The 15383-nt window shown below is 48.1% G+C and overlaps 4 protein-coding genes across 4 annotated transcripts; 1 reads left to right on the plus strand and 3 right to left on the minus strand.

Moving 5' to 3' along the window:
• Positions 1-1827: 1827 nt before the first annotated feature.
• N7532_005659 (uncharacterized protein) lies at positions 1828-5496 on the minus strand (the record flags this gene model as incomplete). The annotated part of the gene is made up of 1 exon (XM_056618153.1): positions 1828-5496. The coding sequence occupies one exon, from the start codon at positions 5494-5496 to the stop codon at positions 1828-1830; it is 3669 nt and encodes a 1222-aa protein (XP_056474312.1).
• A 236-nt stretch (positions 5497-5732) lies between these two features.
• On the minus strand, positions 5733-8882 carry N7532_005660 (retropepsin-like aspartic protease; the record flags this gene model as incomplete). The annotated part of the gene is made up of 1 exon (XM_056618154.1): positions 5733-8882. One exon carries the CDS (start codon positions 8880-8882, stop codon positions 5733-5735), a length of 3150 nt encoding a protein of 1049 aa, XP_056474313.1.
• A 4817-nt stretch (positions 8883-13699) lies between these two features.
• On the plus strand, positions 13700-14051 carry N7532_005661 (uncharacterized protein; the record flags this gene model as incomplete). The annotated part of the gene is made up of 3 exons (XM_056618155.1): positions 13700-13737; positions 13797-13812; positions 13860-14051. 3 exons carry the CDS (start codon positions 13700-13702, stop codon positions 14049-14051), a joined length of 246 nt encoding a protein of 81 aa, XP_056474314.1.
• Positions 14052-14747: 696 nt separating this feature from the next.
• On the minus strand, positions 14748-15038 carry N7532_005662 (uncharacterized protein; the record flags this gene model as incomplete). Its single annotated transcript, XM_056618156.1, has 1 exon — positions 14748-15038. The coding sequence occupies one exon, from the start codon at positions 15036-15038 to the stop codon at positions 14748-14750; it is 291 nt and encodes a 96-aa protein (XP_056474315.1).
• Between the last annotated feature and the right edge of the window lie 345 nt (positions 15039-15383).

Here is a 15383-nt window from a genome sequence, read left to right on the forward strand (position 1 = left end):
ATATATTAGAAAAGTTATTCGAAAGCCTGCCAAGAAACTGGCTAGGTAAAGTGATTGGCTGACGCCCCAACAAATTCGTGATTTAGCGTGGTCTTGTCGCATACGTTTTGTTTACCACATCCTCCCTTTACATTAGAACTCGCCATATTGCTTTTTTGGGTACCCTACGGGTACCCGCGAACCCGCCAAGAACCCATCAGCCCGTATATTACGGAATACCAGTTGTAATACTACCTGTAACGCATATAAATATGTGTAATATGGTATATATTACCTGTATTCAAATCTCTTGGCGGGTTTTAGGTCAAGGGTAGAAACCCAACCCGCGATTTTGGCGAGGTCTACTTTACATACATATGGATCTCGTGAATTGAGACTCAAGCCTGTAAATCTTCACACAATGGTTGATAGCAGTGTTTGCTCTCCACCTGCAATGAATAATGACTCCTCTTGCATTCCAAGTCACTCTGCACGGGGTAATAATGAGACGGCTGATGCTACTGTGGGATATATATGAATCGGAGGGTTTGGCGATAAGCACCGTTGAATATTCCATTGGCTGAAATAATATGGTAGGGGCTGGGAGCATGTGCATATATGAGGCTGTCAGTCCACTTATATCTAAAACAACTACACTTCTCCACAAGCACGAGCTAGGTTTTCGAATTTTTCCAATAACTTTTCGAATAAATGGATTTGTATTTCGAAAATATATCTGTTGATTTATAAGTGATGCTTCAGTGTTCATGTTGTTTAGGGGAGTTAATGGTGTAAGATACAGGTAGACTGGTGAACAGATATTGAAGAGGGGAACGCTCGATGGCTGCACGCGCTGAGACGTGCGGGTCGATTCAGCAGAAAAACCACCACAAAACACACGCGTAGCAATCAGGAAACAGCGAGAAGCCCAAATGTAGGGGTCAGGTCGGGGAGGTGTAAGAAGGTGTATTCTAGAACTAGCTATCCGGCCACTGTATACTGCCGGCTATGTCACATAGTCTGGATGGCACCCATGTAGTAGGGGAGGGGGTCTCCCCACTACATACCAGCACACCCAAGTCTCTGGCTGTCCCCAGCCAGACGACATAAAAAAATCAAAATCAACACCAAAACCAAAACACAAACCGAAATGACGACCAATTCTGAATCTAGGGCGGCCCTCCCAACGGGTACAACTGTCAATCAAAAACGCAATCGAGAATGGCAAGGCGGCAAGGCAAATGACTGCGAGTATCAAAAGATGACAGTAGGGGAATGGTCGAATCAGAGATCGGTCGAGGAATTAAACATCAAAAATCAAGCATCACCAACCATCAAATAGCACATCAAGATAGATCCACGTCTCTGAGTCAATATGACCACATCGACATCCTTGTGATTAATGTCGACATCGAAATCAGCTTCTCTAGCCGTCGTCGTCAAAGACTAACATCAGAATTTTCGGCCGAAATAATTTGAGGTGTTGAACCACCAAAGAAGCTGCCACGGCAGTCAACACTTGCCACGGCAGTGCTGAAAACATGAAGAAAATCAAAGAAAAGAAAGCATCAACGAAAACGAAAGACATAAAAGAAAACCGATCAAAATAGCAAATCACGAAAGAATCAAAGGCCTCAGAGGGTGGCTGAGAGACACACCCCAGCACACCCAAGAACTTGGCCGAGGACGGCCAAGATTGAAAATCAAAGAAAATGCAAAATCAAACATCAAAGAAAAAAACCAAACAACATCGCATCAAACATCAAATCAACAGAAATAGACAAGACAATGGAAAAGAAAGAACACTAGCAACACTAGCAACCTCAACCAGCACACCCACGAGTGTGGCTAATCTCCATCATTCACATCGTCCCCAGAGACGTCATCTTCAACGCTAGCATCGGCATGCCGCTGTCGGCTGAGATCTAGACCTCTATTGTCCATCTCAACTGCCACTGGCGGAAATGACTGTTCTCGAACGCCAGCATCACGATGTAGCCAGAATCTTTTCAAACGATCGCCATTAACGGCACGATGTCGCATTCCATCTCCAGCCGAGAATCCATGGAACATTGGCGTTCCATCTAATTCTTCTAATGCATAGGCGCCATTGCCTAGCACTTCACGTATGCGGTAAGGCCCATGCCACCGATAACGCAGCTTCTGCACGGCTGTCATATTCTCCTTCATTTGCGTGTCGTGTAAGAGCACCAGGTTTCCGACCTCCAAAGGTGAAGATCGGACACTTTTCTGGCTATCAAAATAGGCCTTATTGTTCTCTCGCATCCTCTCATATCGGTGAATGGCCTCTTCCACATCGGCATCTCGCTGTAAGATCTGGCGTCCTCGGAGACTAATCAAATCTTCCCGTGTTGTGATCGTCTCCCATGGTAATGTAGACCATGTAGGCACTTCTGCCTCAAGTGGCAGAATGGCATCCCTTCCAAATAGAAATCGAAATGGCGTCATACCAGTAGTGGCACACACTGTCATACGATCAGCTAATAGCGCAGCATAGAAACATGCTCGCCAGGAAGGTGGGGGAATGCGAACTGATCGTGAACGCTGGGAAGCTGTTGTGGTTCCAGCAGCATTTTCTGCTGAATAGCCATGTGTCATCTTCGAGATGGCATCCTTAAATGTTCGCATGCTGCGCTCAATGGCACCATTCGAACCGGCATTATAGGGTGCAATTGCCACTCTCTTGATGCCCTTAGCCTGCAGAAAAAGCTGCACTTCCGAACGAAACTCAGGGCCCTTATCCATCACGATACGAAGTGGCCATCCATAGCGGCAAATGATGTCCTGCCATATGAAATCACAAACTGCCTTGCCGGTCGCTTTCCCTTTCAGCGGCTTCGCCTCCACCCATCCACTTAACGCCTCTCTTGCCTGAACCATGCATCTGTAACCATCTTCGTCAGGCAATGCTGCAGTGTCAATGAACACCTGGTCCCACACATTCTGCACTCGATTTGGAAGTAGCGGTTCTTCCACGCGAATGGGGTTCCGAAACTGGCAATTTGGGCATCCTCGGACGTATTCAGCGACCTGGGTGTACATCCCCTCCCACCAGTATCGAATCTTCAACAGTGCATATGTCGCCTCACGACCTTTATGCCCCATTCCATCATGTGCTTCAGATACGACACGCTTTCGATCATCTTCACCATCTAGAACACGACGCAGTGGCATATTCAGGCCCTTCCCCCTATAGAAAAGGTGCTCTCCCTGAACCACGAAATTGCTGGCGTGCTTCTTGAAGTGGTTGTATTGGCGAGGGGACATGCCACTAGGCCTCCTGATCGAAACGCACCACTGCGCAATCTTTTCTGATTCATCTGAATATGAATCATCCAACATTCTCATCCTCATTTTCTCACCAACATGAACATCAACGTTCCCCACATCATCCTCAACACTGTCCATTAATTGTCCACCGATAGACGTCTCCACTGGATTCATCATCACCCTGAGGGTGCTTATTTCGGCCAAAATAAATTCATCAACATCCTCTTCGTTCTTTTGTTCGGCAATCTCCTCAGCAGAATATGGCCGTCTTGAAAGAGCATCAGCAGCGCCGTGTTTCCGGCCAGGAACATGATGGACATCGAAATCAAACAGGCGAATCCAAGCAATCCAGCTAGTCACCAATGCGCCAGGCAGGTCCGTTGCTGATCTGTTCAACTGCGCCACCAACGTCTTCGCATCAATCTCGAGAGTGAAATGGACACCATACAGCCAGTGTCTGAACTTCTTCAACGCCTTCAGAACACCTCGGCACTCTCGCTTCCCCGCGTCATAAAATCTTTCAGTTTCAGACCACATGCCTGATTCATAACGTGCTGGCTTCCTAACAGCACTCCGCACTTGCATCATCACACTTCCCCATCCACTGGCTGATGAATCAACTGCCACCACTATGACTAGTGGGTCGTATTCATAATCAATTGGCAGGACAACCGGAAATGTCGACAATATCCGCTTCGTCTCATCAAATGACTGCTGCTGCTCCTTGCCCCATTGGAAATGGGCACCCGACTTCATCAGTTTATAAAGCGGGGCTATGATCATAGCGAAACCAGCGATCACAACGCGAAAGTAAACAGCGAGACCAACGAATGACCTCACCTCTGAGACGCATGTTGGCGTTGGCCAATCAACCAACTTAGCCACCTTAATTTCATCAGGGCGACGCCCACTGGCGTCACATATCCAACCAACGACAGCAACACCTTGCATCACAAACTGCGATTTTTCGGCCGAAATAACCATCCCGGCCAACTCCAGCAGATACAGAGTATGATCCAGATTCTGGAGGTGCTCGAGCACATAGCGCCGAACGCCTGGTAGCGCCATCTCGCCATTATAGTCTGTCTTTGGCCCCTTGATACCGAAATCATCAAGATAGGCCTCAACCACTGAACCATAAATCTCTGAAAGCACGAATTGAACCACTCTCTGGCACTGGGGAACCGAATTTGCGGCACCTTGCAGGATAGTGGTCGCACGGAGAAGACCGAGTGGCGTCATGATTGCTGTCAGATCCCGGCAACGCTCATCCAATGTGATCTGATCATATCCTGAAAATAGATCAACAACTGAGCAAAGCTGCATCCCTGCGAAATCTTCTGCGAATTCATCAATGTTAGGTGGCATATTCGCATCACGAATAGTGACACTATTCAATTTCATCGCCGCAATCACCAATCTGAACTTCTTCGCAGCCTTCTTTTTCACCAAGAACCATGGATTTCGATATGCGCCATGGCAAGGCTCCAAGGTGCCCTTCTTCAATCGATCTTCCAGCATCTCGATCACCGTCTTATGTAGCGCCCGTGGAACCATGAATCCTGGCTCTTGCCACGCTTCGTGCTCCACTGTCCTAATCACCTGAGGCCCATAGACCTCTTCTCGCACTCTTCCCATATGCTCCCAAGACCAGGCAAGCGCACCCTCGCGCTTGAACAACAGCTCTCGAAGCATTTCCTTCTCCTCTGGCATCAAATCCTTCCCCACAATCATAGCACCTTCTCTCTCTGGCGTCAATCTCGCACCACGCGCGAACTCCGCTATTCGAGGTTTCAGGTACTTATCAAACCTAGTCCTGACATCAGGGGCTCGAAAGCGCGTGTGGTACTTTTCCAAGCAGATCCTCTGCCAATCAGGCCTACCCTCAGGCACTGACCCATCCTTCAATGGCACATTCATCGGCAAAACCTTATCTGCCTTTCTCTTATACAGCGTGTTCAACGGAACACCAAGAGAACGCCATGATTTTGGCCGAATAAACCCATCACCATGATCACGACACGGTGGCAAAGAGTCAACATCCTTCGTGGTTGAACGATAATGCACACCCCGCATATCGCCAAACCCAACATTTCTAAGACCGTCAACATCCACAACCTTCCATTCAGGCGGAAGGTAGTGATCATCCAAATCACTCACACTTCCTGCTGACACATCTATCAGGTTCATAGGCACATGGCCAGACAGCGGTGTCGGCACCCCCATGCCTGCCTTTGCGCCATGAATATCAGTCAACACACCGAGGTCAGAACAGTCAAAACAATCAACAGAACAATCAAAACAATCAACAGAACAATCAAAACAATCAACAAAACAATCAAAACAATCAACAAAACAATCAAAACCATCAACAGAATCGGCAGAACTAGTCAAATCGTCGAAATTTACAATTCTCTGGACATTAGTAATAGCAGGTGTCGTACCAGAATTCATACACCTGCTCAGGAGTTTAAAGGACCCTCAACAAACGGGGCATTCTCACCAATCATCTCATTAGGCCACAGCCTCGAGGCCCTAATGATCTTCTTTTCTTCAGGGGAATAGACAGGAAAAACAATCTTCCTCGTCCTTGCATCATTATACACCGTGCACTCAACCTTCCCGTCAGGCTGCTGCGCCAGCGCCATCATCGTCGCTTCCATGAATGGTCTTCCAAGAATCAACCCTCCAGGACATTCCGAGATCACAAACACATTTACGTGAGTGGTGATGTCGCCAATGGAAACAGGCATGTTTTGAATACAGCCAAGGCACTTGACATGTACACCATTTACGGGCACCACATGAATCTTCGGATCTTGTTTGATCGGCAACCCTAGTGTCTCTGCTTGCTTTCTGCCCATCACATCGACGCCACTGCCAGAATCAATCATGCCACGCAGCATATAACCTGCCACGATCACTTCAGAGTATAGAAGGCCAAGTGAATACACATCACGATGTGTTTCTACCCGATCTTCCGCCACTGTCGATCGGCGATCGTCACGGTACGTACTTGGGTGAACATTGCCGACAGCCACCTGCAAATGATCGTCGCCGCCATAACCTGATGGCGTTAACTGCGTCACATTCGTCACATTCGCAGATTGTGAAGTAGGTTGTGGAATAGCAGGACGAAGGCCCTCAGTGTCGCGGAACAGATTAGTCTTGAGCCTCGGAATAATCCTGCCCATTTCCTCAACTGTTAGGTCCACCTTAGTGTCCAACACCCTTCTCTTAACCAACGCTTCTAATGCTGCCGTCGATGTCATATAGGGCGCTGTCTTCTTCACCTGGCTAACGGGCACTGATTTTCTCTGGCTGACGGTCACATTTGATCTTCCGCTGGTAGCAGGCACTGGTATATGCTGCGTGCGTGGCTCAGTCTGATTGTCTGGGGGTCGATCCATCATCACGTCATCATTATCAATATTTTCCACTCTTGCCTGTCGATTAGGCTGCATATATTGACCACTTTGCCATGTCTTGGTGGAAGCGATGCCATTTGCACGGCGCTTTGCCCGTACAGGATCCTGCTGTTGACTACCACGCGTTTCAACAGCATTGATGCCAGCACTCTCATATCCCGCATCAATGATCTCATCATCGCAATCAATCTCCTGATTTTCCTCAGGGCTAATTCCAAGGCTGACGCCAATGTAGTTCCCAGGAACCTGGATGTCACCCCTATCATAGGCTGACCTATCATAGACAGACTGCCCATCATAATGTGGAATCTGCCTAGGCAGCGGAGCAGGATCAGCAGTCGGCTGTGACACCGGCATTAACTGCTGAGCTGGCGCCCTCAGCGCACTGCGCCGCCATTCTCGCAGCTGGGAGGGCAGTCCTTCCAAAGAAGGCCTTCCTGAGACAAACTGCATAGTCGGGCCACCTTCACCAGCACGGCCAATGTATGATTTGCCATCATTACCAACGTGCATGTCACCCTTGCTAATCGCGTCAGACATTGCCTGACAAGACGTCGGTTTCGAAATATGGCCAACAATGCCACAGAAGTAACAAATCGGAGGGCTTCTGCCATCAGCAGGCCTTGACCGCTGTCCTTGATAGGCCAATCTTGAAGCATCAGCAGGGACGTAAGCAGGATCATTTCTCATATCCTTCTTCACCATGCCTGACTGTAGCATATTGACCGTTAACTTCATATCGTTGTATTGACGGCGCATCTCTTCCACCTGTTCTTCCAAATTATTCTCTTGACGCCCTGAAGAAATGGCAGGTTTTTCGGCCGAAAAACCACCTTCCCAGGCGACACTCTTCCTTTCCTTCGTCGACGTCAGCTTTGTCGACGTCACCTCTTGACTGCTAGGTCGATCAGTCGTTTTGATCACCCTCTCATACTTATCCTGCGCTGCCATCGTGCTGGACACCTCATCGGCAATCCAGTCTAGCCGCATAGGCCTAGACGGCCGATCGAAGTCGATAATGCCCTTTTTTGCAACTCGATGCCGTAGCCAATTAGGCAACCCGGTTATTAACCACTCACATCTCTGGATCTCCTGAATGACCTCATTGGCCACTAGCACATCAGACACAGTCTTGAACTCCGTCATAAACTGGCGAACCTCATCAATGGTGTCTCTTGGTTGATTCACTAACTCCATCAATGATGCCCTCGAAAACCTCTGGCGCTCAGAGTCATAATCTCTGTATCGATCACAGAGCATGTCCTTAAACGCTTCCCAATCGCGAGATCTCCACAGCGGGTCATACTCTACCCACGATTGGATAGAGTCCTCACAATAATCGGCAAACAGCTCACACTGCCTAGCAGGGTCGCTGATACCACGCCTTTCACATAACTTCTCAAAGTTCCGAAGGAACTTTCTCGCATCTTTCTTATTGAATAACGGCGCACCAGGTGTACCAGGATCTGGCATCAGGGCATTGCCCTGGCGGTTCATCATCAATTGAAACATATCACTTGGTATCCACATCCCTCCTGGCGGTGGCATTGCCTGATAGGCAGAGGACGGGAAGGGTGGTAGTGGTCGCGACTGTTGCTCACTCGCGTCTGGCACATCGTTTCTTTGTGTCTGGCTGGCAGACGCTTCGCTCTCTGGGCGAGGAGGCTCTCGGTAGCCTTCAAAGGGTGAGGGAACATCGGCCTGGACGACGGGCTGGACATAGCTCTGGCCATCGCCAACATTAACATTAGTGCTGTCACCCATTGTGACAGCCTTCCGATCAACAGAATCAACAGAGGAGATTGAAACAAAATCAGGAAACATAGACTGCTCCGGCTTGCTCGCACGAGAAATGCCGGTAGTAGGAAAACAGAACTCTCCCTGGTCTTCAGGCTGACCAGGGGGAAACAAACAATCCGAAAACCTCGATATTTTCGGCCCAAAAGCACAATTCTGAAGTAAAAAATGAACGACAACTTGGGTGAAAACTGTATTCACACCCGAAATCCAGAGGTTGTAGATGCCTGGCCAGATCTTCTCTGCCAGGTTGTGTAAGTCAATCGGTCTCATACACAGTACTGACTGAAGGTCAGTTCTCCTGTGTAGCCGGTCTGCAAGCAGCATTCGCAATAGCTGCTGGTACTCATCCTGCCGGAATCCCATCTTGAATTCCTGGCCAATCATATCGACCTAGAAAATGTTCTCCCCCCAGAACAATGTAGGGGATTAATCACAAATGCCAAGGGGTACCTCTTCTCATACAAGGCCCCAATGAGCATCAAATGCTCAAAAACCAATAATACGTACCACTAATACCAGCAATTGCCGGAATTCGAATGGTTTTCAGGGTTAACGCGATCGCCCACCCTGGACACAACTTTCCTTTCGACGTTTCTCGCGATTTCCACACTCTGCGCCCGTCGTGTTGTTTATCTGCGTGTTCAGCCACCCAGAAAATCAATCCCCCCTGCGTCGGTCACCATATGAAGAGGGGAACGCTCGATGGCTGCACGCGCTGAGACGTGCGGGTCGATTCAGCAGAAAAACCACCACAAAACACACGCGTAGCAATCAGGAAACAGCGAGAAGCCCAAATGTAGGGGTCAGGTCGGGGAGGTGTAAGAAGGTGTATTCTAGAACTAGCTATCCGGCCACTGTATACTGCCGGCTATGTCACATAGTCTGGATGGCACCCATGTAGTAGGGGAGGGGGTCTCCCCACTACAATATATAGGCATGCACGTGATCCCAGCCCCCATGATTATCCTAGTAACCGTGATATTTCAACAATATCAATCATCAGGAATTTCCAGATTATTCGAATTCGAAATTCAATACTTTCAGAATATTCGACTGATCGATATTCGATATCCACCCCTGCTGCTAGTTAGGGCAGTAGTTTCTTCTATGTCCTATGATACCACCTTTCGTACACTTAGGTGGTGTCCTCCGATGGGTCGAATTGGGCGCAGAGCTTGGTCCTGCATTAGCTCTCTCTCCTCATTCCAAGCCATTTATTTCTTCATGAAAACGCTGTTCCGATTTGTCACCATTCATTCCTCTATTGTTTGCTATTTTCCTAGTAGGCAGTGTGTTACGGACCCTGCAACATCGCACCTAGTTGAGGGGCAGCAACTTACTGATGCGCCACCGAGAGCCAATCGTTCTGAGGGAACGGTACTTTAGCACCAAAGTCACGTGTGTCCCCGAATAGTCAGGCACACCCCAGGCAAATAGCCGCGAACCATTTCAACAAAGAACGCCAAATACGGGGTCGTCAGGAAACCAGTTGATTACAAAACGGAGCGCCCAGACTGGCGTCACTTCTACCATCACTTACACCGTGTTCCATCGTGAGGCCGAATTTGCGACCTGTCACAAAGATGTATCCCTGCCCAGCGGCTGGAAATTCACCCAACGCTGACTGTTTTTGAAGTATACGGTGATGGGGAAGGTGTGACGGGTCCGAGTTGAACTGTTGTAAACAGTGGTCTGGAGGGTAGACAGGATCTCGAGTTACGGTTGCGAGCTCCTATTCCCGTAATCGCCCTGACGCACGGATGAATTTAGGACGCTCGCTTTGAAGCTGAAATAGAACCTCACTTGACGACGGCTGCGGACTTCATATCCACTGGATATCCTCAAATATCCAGAGAATATTGGGTGACATACCATATCCGCAATTTGCGGAAGGATATGTGGATATCCATGGATATTGAGAATGTTGCCGCAGCCTAATTTTCATCGTTCGAGTAGTCGCAGTTTCTCTCCTACTTCCCGTCGGTGATGTAGTCATCCGAAGCGTGAGATATATATCGTGGCAGGAGGTTGGTGTTGTGGTTTCTGACAGCTGCCAACACCACCCTATCACCGAAGAATACCTGGCGAGGATCAAACCCAGAAAACTCTGCCCAGAAAACTCTGCCCAGAAAAACGACTAGAATAGAAACTATGGTTTACGTGGTCTAGGTCCGAACATATGCCATGTCCCGGGTTCGAGGTCTCAAGCTCGCCGTCTTGAGTGCGCCCCCCGGGAAAAAGCGCGACTCCGGTTTGGCGCAGGTGACGGTCCAACGTTGGGACTCGATCGAATTTTAGACGCTAGGGATTGGGCAGGATTTGTTCGACGGTTGATGCAGAGGTAATGGAGCGACCGCAGAAACAGGACTGTTGATCAATGTGGGAATGGTGTTGCCACACCCAACGACACGAGCCTAGCATGGCTGCCCACCGAGGAACAAGAACTGGTGACACTGCGGAAAGCAGCTCAGAATCGATGAAGTGGTTCAACTGGCCACCACATGAGGGCCACCTTGCTGGTACCCTCACAACCCCCAACGATGATGCAGCTGTGCAAGCAACAAGGCAGGCCACAATACTATACATAACCCCTGATCTCTCGCCAGCGCTAGGGTCAATCTCGGAACATATACACGTCAGCCTGTTGTACCGACATGATTGAACATCTCGTGCCTGGTTACCCACTCACTGCCTTGCGGTCACACGAGACACTGCAAGACATACAGATTTACTTTTGGGATATATATGCATTGGGCCTACATTCACATACATTCCCTCTGGCACGGACTAATCCTGGACCCTCATATGTACTTGTGATCGCACTGAAGCCTGCTGCCCCGTCTCTAGCTTGTCTATGCTCGATGACGAACTACGAGTATGGCAGGTAAACTAAGGTATGCGTACCTGCTTAGTCACTTGAACCCACGCTAACGTGGAAGATACTTTGTATTAACCCTGTTTCTGCTGTTCTCCTACGAATTCAGAGTATATTAAAGCGCAACGGCTCCCCCAAAGCTCGTAATCCAGTTTAGCTTTCGCTATTACAGGGTTCTGAAAATGCCGAGATTTCCTCGTGAAATCCTGGACATGATTACCAATTTGATGAACCCCAGCCCCTTTCACGCAAAAGCTATGATAAACTCACTGGGCTTCGTTGACGGAAATGCAACGAATCGGCTTTGGCGATCTATAGTCAAAGATGAAATATGGTTCAAAGCAGCGACTGAACTTGGTGCCGAGTTAGTGCTTATTGGTGCTGATCTAGATGAGGGTGTCAGCGGTCAACCGAGAAAGAAAAAGTCGGTATACATGATCCTACATGCCAACGATTTCTCGGGAGACTTTTTCCATCATGGTGTGGGATGTTTGCGCAAAAGCCTATGCGAAGATCACCAGTATGATGAGGAGTGCCCTGAAATGGTTTTGCCCTCCAAAAAATGGCGAAATACTTCCAAGCAGAAACTAAGGACCCAAAAATCATTTTGAATATACGCGACATTATAAAGGGAGCCGAATTTTGGAGCTCGACTGAGGGAAGACTCGAAGATTATTTCCCAAAGACTTTTTCCACACAAAATTCTCTTTCTGGAGAGGAACTAGAATTCAGAACTTGGAGGGCTGTGATATAATTGGTATTGGAGGGACCATATCCGATCGAGATGGTCTCACGCCAGTTGGTACACTGAAACTTCAAGGAAAGATCAAGAAATGGCAAGTAATCATCCAAGAGCCTAGTTTTTTGGGGGTTCGTGCGATTTATATAGGAGAGTTTAGGCCACACAATATAATTGGATAGGAATTCAGCTGAAAATGATGCGTGGCTTTTGATCTGGATTTCTTGAAAGGTACCACAATATTGAAAGGGAGGAATGCGCGGTTGCAGCCAGGAGGCCTGGCGTATCGATGGAAGCAAGAGAAACCAACCACCAAACAGGACTAGGAAGCCTGCGGTGGTGATGGCTGTGATAGATTGATGGCAGATATCGATGTGGAGCGCATAATAAGTAGGAGGGGCCAACAATTCTCCATTTCGTCAGGGTTTTGTAAGATCTAAGTCCAGTACTATCGAGATGAACTAGTTACATCCACTCGCTTTGTTCTGACAAGCCATATTCTTTAGGCACAAAGGCAGAACTTCCTCTTTAGGAAATACCAAAGTTGGATGGCATCCCTCACTACACTAGTTACGAATACAAAGGATGGCAGTACTGGCGCTCCACCGCTTTCAACAAATATTTCGGGATCGGCAGCCTACACGAGGATGAGTCTACGGTCGGCATACGTTCATATCACGAAGCAGGTATATATTCTCGTATTCAGGCAGTAAGATTATGCGAGTACCTCAGTGTTTGCAAAGTGTTAACAGTCAGGGTCAACTGGATACAGATTGTATATGAGTGCATTTAGGGTATGAATTCCTTTACCAGCCTCACCAACAGCGTCACAAAGAGAATGATGCCCAATTTACCGGAGAAGGTGCAGCCTACAGATACGTTAAATCCTTAATACGAACTCGTATATACCCACCATCTTACACTCCAAGTCGTTCCAACATGTTAATGGGGAATCGGGCTGTGCTGCGGATCTACAGACGGAATAACCTTCTGAGTGGCTCCCTCCGACACTTCGTTGCGGGGAAATACGACTAGCTGCATTGCATGCTACTTGACCATCTGGTTGTGCTAAAAACGCAGAGAAACTTTCAGCTTTTCGCCAGCGACCGTTCTGGTTGTGTGTTTCATCCATCCGCAGATCTAGATCCTGATAATCGCTAGGCGGTCCAGATAGCAGTTAGCAAGCGACTCATTACATGAGAATCTGTTGGGCAATTAATTCAAGGAGGTGGTGACCATAATTTGACGGAGGACTTGCAATTCAGAATCTCTTTCAGCCGCAATGATCGACACGCCCCGCGCTGTCTTAAAGGTGTTCTGTAATAGCCAGGTGTCTCCAGGATTCTATGTTTCTCTAAAAATGGTATCAATTGACGAGGTGCGCCTCGTATATTACGCAGCACTCTATTTTGAGATACGAGACTCTGGTCAGGATGAAATGATTTGATATTTGACGAAACAGATTATTTAAGGGTTCCTCATCTCCCTAGCTACAACAGCTTAAATCACAAATCTCTACAAACGAAGAAACATTTATCAAAGAACTTTTTATACAGTTCACCAACGTCCACAAAAACAAAGTCCATTATGAAGGCCTTCATTCCCGTTGTTTTGACCGTCCTCGGGTAAACACCCCCACCTCAACAATATGTTCAACAAAACCTTGATGCTAACTTGCTCCCAGTCTGACCGTTCAGGGTGTGTATACCCAATAGCCACCGTAGATTGTCAGCTAATCTTCTTCCAGGTTATGCGGTCTCCTGCCAGTCGCAAGGCGGCAGCTGCCACCCCGGCGGCGAAAGTGACTGCCCAGCAGGAACGCACAGTGTGTTTTGGGACACTGGCTGCGACGCGTCAGACTGGCCTTGGACAGATGATGACAGGTGCTGCGTTCCCAATTAAGCGGCACGCTGTTATTATCGGAACTGGATTTCGATGAGGAAAGTTGGTGATTATGATGGGGACTGAAATTCGCTGTACTCGCTGGGACGATGTCATTGACCTTGTTCATGGCTTCTTTCCCTTACTTCAGACAAGATCATAGCAATTCATGTCAATTACCCTCTCTGTCACATCACCGCGCTGTAGCTAATTCCCGATAGGGAGTCTACACATTATCACCATCTTGATAAGACTGTCACTCCCTGCTTGTCTTAATTCCCGGATAATGCTTCGAGATTAATTTCTTGTATGTATCCTTTGATAGGAGTTTTGTTTGCGCAGGGCCTCTTTTGTGCTTTATTGCAAGATTAATCGCGCCGTCAATATCAGTACTAAATTATGGCTCACGGCAGTTCCCACTGGTTGCTCTGGGGCGTGATTACAGGGATTGGATTGGTTCGAGCTAGTATTAAATCTCCCTCAACGTTGGTAGTTGTTCATGGCTTCAAGTTGTGAATCAAACCGATTGTCAGCATGATTTTCATCTCAATTCCAGAGACTTCTAGACCAAACTGATGTCTACACCACAACCGCCCTCCGCTGTCAATTTTCATGATAGCGGTTATCAAACACAATATTTGGCAATGAGCATCCTCACTCCCTTATCTCGTACGCATAAGGCAATAGCTCCTCGATGTACATAGATATCAGCTCCCCTCCTTTCTGAATGACAATGCGAATACCAGGGTGTAGGTCACTTAGAATCTGTCGGCACCGGCCACAAGGTGCTAGCACGGTACCCCCCACGACCATCTTCCCCGATGGCAACAATATTAGAGAGCTTCTGTGCACCAGCACTGGCAGCAACACCGAGAACAACAAGCTCGGCGCAAGGACCCCCTGTGAAATGGAAAACATTCACACCTTTGAAGACTCGACCGTCGTCTGAGAGGGCGGCGCTGGCCACGCTGTAGGTATCTGATGGTGGGATCGAGTTGATTGTTCTTCTTGCAACCTCGACGATGTTGAATTCATCTGGGGTCATTTTCATTGAGGGAGGAGGGAGTAAAACACGTTTGATTTGAGCGGTGATTTCTTCGCAGTGGTTGATACCTTAAGTAGAAGACAACAATACGACGAACAAAGACTTGCTCCCCAATATCTGGCTTGAATGAGACCTGGATATGACTGAAGGGACAGACAAAGAAGAAATGTCCACAGAAATAGCAATCAAACCCAGGAGCTCAGCCCCGCATCCCAGAAGCAGCGTAGCATCGGAGTTCTTGGAATTGCAAAGTGGAGAACGGAGAACCAGCCGACGGCCGTGGCTAGACCTGGGCACAACCCATTTGGGCCCACTCGACCCATTTTAGGGCTAAAACTAGTGTAC

The sequence above is a fragment of the Penicillium argentinense genome, assembly GCF_028826775.1.
Source record: "Penicillium argentinense strain IBT 30761 chromosome Unknown utg000005l_segment0_segment0, whole genome shotgun sequence".
NCBI lineage: Eukaryota > Fungi > Ascomycota > Eurotiomycetes > Eurotiales > Aspergillaceae > Penicillium > Penicillium argentinense.